General features: G+C 44.9%; 1 protein-coding gene across 2 annotated transcripts in view; it reads left to right on the forward strand.

Moving 5' to 3' along the window:
• The window catches only part of LOC139155713 (class I histocompatibility antigen, F10 alpha chain-like), a 31098-nt gene extending 23033 nt beyond the window's left edge, over positions 1-8065 (forward strand). Inside the window, exons 6-7 of one of the 2 annotated variants that reach the window (XM_070730976.1) lie at positions 1997-2035; positions 5642-8065. In XM_070730976.1, coding sequence (XP_070587077.1) covers positions 1997-2035; positions 5642-5658 — 56 coding nt within the window. In that variant the 3' untranslated portion in view covers positions 5659-8065. The remainder of the gene's footprint in view (positions 1-1996; positions 2036-5641) is intronic. The other variant, XM_070730975.1, reaches the window with a different exon arrangement.
• Positions 8066-9872: the final 1807 nt, after the last annotated feature.

Consider the following 9872-nt stretch of genomic DNA (forward strand, 5'->3'; position numbering starts at 1 on the left):
CCTCTTGTGGAGCATCTGAGATCTCAGCCTCTTGCTGGAACTCCAACCTTAATTCAGTTTAGTCGGAGGTTCAGACAGCCCAGTCTCCTTCTGAGTTGGGAAGGGGCACCACAGATCTTCCTCTTTCAAAGGCTTTGGTCAAAGAGAAGGGTTTCGGTGAAAACATTATTCCACTCCCAGTTGTTGCTTCTGCTGCTGTTTTCCCCATTTAACTTCCACCCAGGGGAATGATCCATTGATCACTGATCAATCAAGGGTTCCATTTGTATCAAAGCAAATATCCTGGGAGTCTTCATCCTAAGCAATAAGTGCTTGGATGATATTTGGTTGGCCTGTTTCCATGCATTGAGTGAGATTGACATGCTTTCAGTGATGTCTTTCAGTCGTTCCAAGAAGTGTGCTATTCTCTACAGCTGTTCCTCTTTTTGGAACTACGACAATACCCCCGTCACCAAGGTTTCGGTTATTCCCAAACCTTTCTTCCCTTGGAGAGTATTAACCCCTATATTTTCCCCCAGGCCTTGGGAGCCTCTTTTCAGGCACCAGCTTTTGTTATATGTATTAGAGTTTGTTGCATCAAAATCAATTCCAGAAGCACACACAAATGACTGATTCAGCTGGATTGATTAACTTATTTATAAACATAGTAATATCACATATATATTTACAATACTATTAGCAGAGTTTTCCAATGTTTGTCTTTTTATATTGTTGTTAGCCGCCCTGAGTCTTCGGAGAGGGGCGGCATACAAATCTAATAAATAATAATAATAATAATAATAATAATAATAATAATAATAATGTAGCAACAGTTAAAAGTAAAACACAAGCAGCTTTTAGATTAGATTAGATTAGATTTATTGGATTTATATGCCGCCCCTCTCCGCAGACTCGGGGCGGCTCACAACAATGGTGAAGAACAGTACATAGTAACAAATCTAATATTTAAAAATCTAGATTACAGTTTTAGATTAAAAAGTCCAAAAAAGAAACCCCAATATATAAAAAACAACACACAATCGAATCATATACAAAAACTACATGGGCAAGGGGGAGATGTTTCAATTCCCCCATGCCTGATGGCAGAGGTGGGTTTTAAGAAATTTACAAAAGGCAAAGAGGGTGGGGGCAAGCCTGATCTCTGGGGGGAGCTGGTTCCAGAGGGTCGGAGCCACCACAGAGAAGGCTCTTCTCCTGGGTCCCACCAGACGACATTGTTTAATCGACGGCACCCGAAGAAGGCCAACTCTGTGGGACCTAACCGGTCGCTGGGATTCGTGCGGCAGAAGGCGGTCTCGCAGATATCCTGGTCCGATGCCATGAAGGGCTTTATAGGTCATCACCAACTTAGTTCAGAGTTCAGAGAATGGAGAGAGCAGAGTGGACCTGCAGTCATGCCCAGCCTTGTTTAAGTTTTCAGTTTCAATTCTCTGCACAGACTCAAATATACTTCACTCCCATTGACTGACTTAGTTGCTATGCCTTATTCATTGGCTGACCTTGTTACCACTGGCTATTTCAGTCACGAATATTCTAACAATAAGCATCTTTTGAAATGGGGTTCAGGACAATTTGCGGCAAACTCGCCATGGCCAACTTACCGTGGAACAACTCACCATGGCCAACTTCCTGTGGGACGAGTAAAATGGAAAAAATTGAGGAATAGAATCATTAAAGAAAGGATTTCGAGGGAGGGACAAAATGAAAGGTGAATGGCAAAAACTAAAATGCTTTTAAAATGATTTTAAGTAATGAAATTCAATTGTTGAATTGTCCTGTCGCCAGTTGGCTGTGGCAAGTTATCCCGTATGTGAGTTGGCCAAGGTGAATTGACTCTGGCAAGATGACCATAGCGAGTTGGCTGTAATAAGTTGTCCCATTCCGTTCAAAATGAGCTCATTAAAGTTTATGCCTTCCTGTCATTGATTGGCTTCTGTTGTGATTTTCTCCACTAACAAGCTTTCTTCTTGTGGTTGTCTCTCTTTATACAACCTAGGATTCAAGAAAGGAGATGATGAACCAAGGAATGACCCTCGTGAGTAGAATTATTACCAAATATTTTTAATGTTTTGCATCTGAGAATCAAGTCAGGCTGTGAGTTGAGAGCAAACCCTAGCAAAGATGTCAGTGAGAATGATGGTCAGGTGGAGTAGGGGGACAGTCCAGATTCAAAATTTTCTCAGAGGGACATCTATTAATGTAAATGGACTTAATAATCCTAATAAAAGAAGATTGATATTCACAAAATTAAAAAAAAATTAAAAATGGACGTGATTGCTTTGCAAGAATTACATATATGCAAACGAAATGTAGACCTATTAGTAAATAAGAAACTAGGAATTCTCTATACATCTTTAGCAGGGGAAAAAAAGGGTGGTGGTGGCAATATATGTGAAAGAAACGATGAATGCAAAAGAAATATACAAGGATAAGGAAGGCAGAATTTTAATAATAGAATTAGAAAAGAATCAGAAATTGCTAACATTAATAGTAATATATGCACCGAATGAAAATCAATTAGAATTTTATAAAAAACTACATGAAAAAAAATCATTGAATTAGATTTAGAAAACATAATTCTACTAGGCGATTTCAATGTGGTAGCAGATAAGAAATTAGATTATAAAGGAAACAGAAATATTAAAAAAAAGAAAAACCTCCCTAAAACCTTTTGGGATATAGTTAAGGAGCTAAATTTGAAAGACTCTTGGAGAGAAAAACATGAAAAATAGAAACAATATACAGTGGTACCTCATTATACGAACCCCTCATCATACGAACTTTTCGAGATACAAACCCAGGGTTCAGAATTTTTTTGCCTCTTCTTACGAACTTTTTTCACCTTACGAACCGGCCGCTGGGATGCCCCACCTCCAGACTTGAGTCCCTCCCATTTTTTCCCATCCTGTCCTGCACCTTTCTCCCCTCTTGATCTCCATGGGTTCCTCCCGTTTTTTCCCACCCTGTCCTGCACCTTTCTCCCCTCTTGATCTCCATGGGTTCCTCCCGGTTTTTCCCACCCTGTCCTGCACCTTTCTCCCCTCTTGATCTCCATGGGTTCCTCCCGGTTTTTCCCACCCTGTCCTGCACCTTTCTCCCCTCTTGATCTCCATGGGTTCCTCCCGGTTTTTCCCACCCTGTCCTGCACCTTTCTCCCCTCTTGATCTCCATGGGTTCCTCCCGGTTTTTCCCACCCTGTCCTGCACCTTTCTCCCCTCTTGATCTCCATGGGTTCCTCCCGGTTTTTCCCACCCTGTCCTGCACCTTTCTCCCCTCTTGATCTCCATGGGCTCCTCCCGTTTCCCCCCCCCTGTCCTGCACCTTTCTCCCCTCTTGATCTCCATGGGTTCCTCCCATTTTTTCCCACCCTGTCCTGCACCTTTCTCCCCTCTTGATCTCCATGGGTTCCTCCCATTTTTCCCCACCCTGTCCTGCACCTTTCGGGAGGGTCCCATGGAGATCAAGAGAGGAGAAAGGTGCAGGATAGGGTGGGAAAAAACAGGAGGGACCCATGGAGATCAAGAGGGGAGAAAGGTGCAGGACAGGGTGGGAAAAAATGGGAGGCCTTAATGTTTTGGATTTTCCTAATCGGCTTGCACGCATTATTGGCTTTTCCATTGATTCCTATGGGAAACATTGTTTCATCTTATGAACTTTTCACCTTACGAACCTCGTCCTGGAACCAATTAAGTTCGTAAGACGAGGTATTACTGTACATATTATTCAAATCCACCCCAGAGTTGGTCGCGTATAGACATGGTTTGGGCAACACCGCAGATAAACAATGAAATTGTAAAAATTGAAATACAGTGGTACCTCAAGATACGAGCTGCTCTACATGCGAGCATTTCCAGATACGAGCTAGGAAGGAAGAGACATTTCTGTTCAAGTTCCGAGCTCAAATTCGGGATACGAGCCGAGCGTCCACTAGGTGGCGCTAGAATCCTTGTTTTTGGTTATCTCGGAGGGGAAAACAAAGTCTAAAGCAATTTGTTCCAGATACGAGTTTGCTCAAGATACAAGCTCCCTTCTGGAACCAATTATGCTCGTATCTAGGGGTACTACTGTAGAAGCAAACACTTGGGCAGACCACAACCCAATATCATTAACTTGGAGAAAGGGAAATAACAAAAAACAAATAAAATGAATTATGGACAGAAAAATAATAAAGAAAAAGCAGTACACTGAAATGCTAGAGAAAGAATTACAAATATTTTTTGAAATAAATAAAACAGACAAAATTTCACCACAAACACTTTGGGACACGACAAAAGCTTACATCAGAGGTTTAACAACATCATATATGGCAATGAAACATAAACAAAAAAAAGATTAAACAGGAGAAATTAGAACAAGAATTAAAACAAATAGAAACAGAGCTGCAATTAAATCCAAAAAGTAAAAAAATTAAGGAGAAAAAAGATCAAATTAGACATCTTTATTAGATTTTTATTGCACCTTTATAAGTAACATCTCCAACAAACATTCCTCATCCTATTTTCTCCACAACAACAACCCTGTGAGGTGGATTGGGCTGAAAGAGAGTGACAGGCCTCAGAAAGCTTTCATTCAACTCGCCTGGTGCCTTCACTACTAGACCAAGCTACCTATAGATTGAACCTCTTCCAACCAACTGCTCTGCAGTGACTATTTGGCTCCACGTCTGTCATTTTAGACCAGGGATAGGGAACTGTGGCCCCTTTATGATTTGTAGACTTCAACTCCCAGAATTCCCATGCTGGTTCAGAAAGGGCTGAAGAGCTCTTTTTGGTAGCCTTATAAGATGTAACAGGCCCGCTAAATGTTGGAAAGGTAATCAGATACAGTGATACCTTGTCTTACAAACTTAATTGGTTCCGGGACAAGGTTCTTAAGGTGAAAAGTTTGTAAGACGAAACAATGTTTCCCATAGGAATCAATGGAAACGCGATTAATGCGTGCAAGCCCAAAATTCACCCCTTTTGCAGCGCCTGTTTTTGCGCTGCTGGGATTCCCCTGAGGCTCCCTTCCATGGGAAACCCCACCTCAAGACTTCTGTTTTTTTGTAATGCTGCAGGGAAATCCCAGCAGGGAAATCCCAGCATCGCAAAAACGAGCACTTCCGGAGGTGGGGTTTCCCAGCGAAGGGAGCATCAGTGAAATCGCAGCATCGCAAAAACACCAAAGTCCTCGAAACCCCACCTCCAGACCTCTGTGTTTTTGCGATGCTGCGATTTCACTGAGGCTCCCCTCGCTGGGAAACCCCACCTCTGGACTTCCGTTGCCAGCGAAGCACCCGTTTTTGGCTGCTGGGATTCCCCTGCAGCATCACAAAAACACGGAAGTCCGGAGGTGGGGTTTCCCAGCGAGGGGAGCCTCAGGGGAATCCCAGCAGTGCAAAAACAGGTGCTTCGCTGGCAACGGAAGTCTGGAGGTGGGGCATCCCAGCAGCGGCGGTGGGTTTGTAAGGTGAAAATTGTTTGTAAGAAGAGGCAAAAAAATCTGGGTTTCTATCTCGAAAAGTTTGAATGACAAGGCGTTTGTAAGACGAGGTATCACTGTACTGGGCTTGGATTATCATATGTGGTAGACATGTCCAAAGGCAAAAAGAATTGAGCAAAAATACATACATGGTATTGTGAGTGCTCCTTGTCTACCTCAGGTCACGTCAGATTTTGAAGAGGATGAGCCAGGCCTCTCTGGATACCCTGGACCAGAGCCACACTACAGCAGTGCCCCCAAATGTTGCAGCCCCCTCTGGCATGCACACAAAGCAAACTGACAAACACCATAAACACATGACCAGACCACAGACTCGCAGCCAAACAAAAATTGTTATGGGAATGATTACATGTACATGTCAAGTGATATACAAACATCCAATAACGTAACTCTAAGATATGACACAACTTCCGAGTCCTTCCTATCTCCATATGGCACGTAACCAGTTTCCACTGAGCAAATGTCTCTCATGGCCAATTTCCTGGGATCCTTTGTTGTTTAACACAGCTATCTCCTGTTTACCACAAAGCAAGGGCTTTTATCACAGCCTTCGTCCTGTTTACCCCAGGCAATGTAAATTGCATCCTTTGATCACACAGTTCTTTTCCTGTCGACACATTCTTGTTATCCGAGGAGAGTGGCTTGAACCGTTTTATGGCCAGTCACTTCCTTAAGCAGATTTCACCAGAAATGCAGACTCACTATGTGACCTACGTGCAGTCCTGTCCTGGCTAATGGAATCAGAGTGTATAAGGCATTTATGTTAGAAGTCCAGATATAGTGTAATCCTATCCTAACATGCTATGGCAGCTACACCCAGACACACATTACAAAACAGCTAAGTAGCCTGCAAGCTCCAACTACTCAGGATATCACCCCCAATCCACAAACATCAACTAATCAGCATACATCAATTACATCAATGACCCCAGGTGTTACCCCACTGACTCGCCTGGATGTTTCAACACAGCTTGCAGCTGCTGAGCCAGCACTCCACACCCACCCACCAGTATTTATAGAGGGAAGGCAGCTCAGGACTCGCTGTGTTCGCCCTAGCACAAGGAGAAAAACACCAGCCTGAAGATGACAAGTGGGACCTCATTGAAACATTGCCAGAAATCTCTGAAACTTACATGGGAAGAAACCCAAAAATGCCAAGAATATATATATATTCGGATATATTCGGTTCATATTCAGAACCTAAATATGCCAAGACCTTCATACCTGTACCCATGAAAATCTATGCAAATATGTCTGTGTGTGTGTGTGTGTGTGTGTGAGAGAGAGAGAGAGAGAGAGAGAGAGTGAGTGAGTGTTTTTCTGTTGGATCAGCCTGGTATATTGAATGAGCATCACAATTCCTTTTTGCCTCTAGGCCCAACCCAGGGCCATTTCAAGGCAGTTAATTTATTCATAGCCGACAAACTATATTCTGTATGTATCACATGTTTTTGCTGAATTTTTAAAATTAAGAGAGACTAGGATAGCACTATTTCAGCCTTGTTCTGGCCTCATCAGATAGCAAAAATATGTAATGACCTTGCAGGTCATCTAGTCCAACCCCCTGCCCAAGCAGGGACCCTACACGTGCCTCTACCTAGGATCAAATTCACAATCACCTCATTGTGAGGCAAGAGCTCCACCTCTAGGCTTGGTTGAAGCTCTCCAAGATGATTTCATTCACATTAGCCTTCTCTTAATCTTTTTGTTTTCCCCTACAGGTACATGTTCACTTATGACCAGTTCTTGAGTAATTGTTTGAAGATAGAATTGACCTCCTCAGGGATACTTAAAACTTACTTCCAAAATGGTGATGGCTGTCCACCTCCCCCACCACTTTGTAGCATTTATGGGGGTTTGCAACTTCCTGCAGTCAAAGGACCATGTTTGACGATGTTTTTGTCAAATGCCAGCATTTACTTGCATTTTTCAGTTTGTATAACTGTTGTGGTTGGCTCGGGTCCAGCTCCTGCCCCAAGGACTGTGGATGTGGGGGAGACATCCACATGCTGCAGGCCTGTTTTGCCCCAGTGGAATCTGATGATGAAGGCTCCTCTGACTAAGAAGACATGAGTGACAGGGAGGAGGAGAGTGTGGCAGACAGCTCAGAAGGAGATCAATTATCTAGCTCCTCCTTGGATTCAGAACAAGAGTTAATGATACAGCCACGCATGCGGAGAGCGATGCATAGGCAGCAACAACTGAGAGATTATTATCAAAGAAAATGAGGCCACCTGTGGTTGGTGGGGCTGTGGTAATTAGTGAGGCTGCTATAAAGAGCAGCCTGTGGGTTTGGCCATTGTGGAGGATTATCGTTTGTTGTGTTTCATGACTGCTTTACTGACTTTGACTTTTTGTGTGCTGATTTTTCCCTGCTTTGAAACTAAACCAGAGCAAAGTGTGTTTCACTTTGTGAAAGAAGGACTTTGAATTGCCTCACAGCTGCAAGCTAAGTATCACAGAACTGATAAGTGACTTGTATAAATTACCACTTTGTTTGGAGACGAGTGCTCTTTGCTATACCAAAAGAGGGCTTAGGTTAAGTGAATTTTCATTATAAAGAACATTGTTTTGAATTTTCAAACGTGTGTGTGTCTGAAATTTGTACCTGTGAATTTTTGGGAGGATTCTACCAGAGAGCCCGACAGAACATATAACAAGTTGTAAAAATTGCGTTGGTCAACACTAGGACGACCTGTTTTTACGATCATCATGACAATGGACAGTAGTCTCAATTATGATCATAAATTGAAAACTCCCTCTCCCTCCCACTGGGGGTTTTCGGCAGTCTCTGAGCTTCCTGTCAGAGAACCACACTCCTTACTAGCACAGATGATGTTACCTAGTCAGGTAATGAAATATCTTCAGGAAAACAAGCAAGTATAGACAACACCTACGACTCTTTATTTCAAACCTGAGATGCAAATATTCTCCTTTATTGGTACATTTTATTTTATTCCACCATCTGAATGAAACCCATGTTTGTTTTGAGCTGGGGGACAACTGATCCTGAGAAGAAAGCCAAGATCCATCTGAATTGGTCAGAGTCACAGTCCAATTTGAAGTCACCATGCATGACCTTGACCTGCCAAGATGGACCTCGGCATCCTGGGTTGTCTTCACCCAGGAACAAAACTAGATTTATTGCACCTAGATTGCAGCTCTGACACTTCGACGGGCATTGCTTGACCTTTCTGCAGTGTTGATTGACCTTTGTCCTGTGTTTTCTCCACAGTCCAAAGTGAAATGAGATTTGAGCAGCAGTGGGTTGCTCCCAGTTAGGCCTAGTTCAGGGAACCGTAGCAGCGAGAGTCTCCATCTACCCTCCCGGGATGCTTCTGCACATATGCAAACCTGTAGCAATGGGATTTAGAACCCACGACTGGATAGGAGCACAGGAAAGATTCCCACGTGGCTCTTTGTTCATTTCAAGATGTTGACTTCCTACCGTGTTTCCCCGAAAGTAAGACAGTGTCTTACTTTCTTTTTATCCCCAAAAGCCCCACAATGTCTTACTTTCGGGGTATGTCTTATATTGGAAAAAATTTGAAAGGGTCGCGTTCCCGAAGGCGGCATCTCCCCAGAGTCCAGAAGGGCAGCCGCGGGACAGGAGCCTCGTGAGCCCTTTTCCAAGTTCAACCTCAGGGCTCCAGGGCAGCCTCCTCAAGGGCGACAGCCGCCCTCGTTCTCCTCCTCTTCCTCCTCCTCCATCACCGCCGCCGCGCTGCTCACCCAGAGCGAGGGGAGGAGGATCTGAAGAGAGCGCCAATGGGAAGGAAGTGCCCCGACCTCGTCTCGGGCAACAAGGGGTGGAAAGGGGGGGGTCCTTTCAAGGGCTCCGAGAGCCTGTCCCCTGCTTCTCCCCCAGGAGGGACTGTTATTTCCCTCAAAAGCCCTGTGGAAGCGAAGGCGACAAGCGGTTTCGAGGCTCCCTCACTTATCTCGCACCCCCCCAACACCATCACCACAGTCCCTTCTCTTCCCCTCTTCGAGACGCGGGCAAAGGATGGGTGGGGACTTTCCTACCTCTGGCCGGGCGGCTTCCCTTGCAGGGCCGTTTCTGAGGAGCCCGCCGGGTTCATAACGGTGGGAACCCGCAGCCGCCAAGGCAGGGCTCTCGCCCATCTCGACTGCCGCGGAGAGGCTGCGCCGTGACCCCTCGATGCCGCCTCTTTCCTCCCTGCGGCTAACTCGGCTCCACCAGCAAGTTTCACTGGCTCTCGAGGAGGTGAAAGCGAAGGCAGGGGCAGGTCGCTCGCTGCAGCAAGCCCCGCCGTCTCCGGCCGACAGCTCCCTCTAACGAGCCGAAGCTTAGCAGTCTGGCTTCGTCCCTCCGTCAGCCAAACTCCCCGGCGGGCTGGGCCTCAGCAGGCCGCCTCCCTCACAGCTCC

This window comes from Erythrolamprus reginae, unplaced genomic scaffold, assembly GCF_031021105.1.
Source record: "Erythrolamprus reginae isolate rEryReg1 unplaced genomic scaffold, rEryReg1.hap1 H_49, whole genome shotgun sequence".
NCBI classification, from domain to species: domain Eukaryota; kingdom Metazoa; phylum Chordata; class Lepidosauria; order Squamata; family Dipsadidae; genus Erythrolamprus; species Erythrolamprus reginae.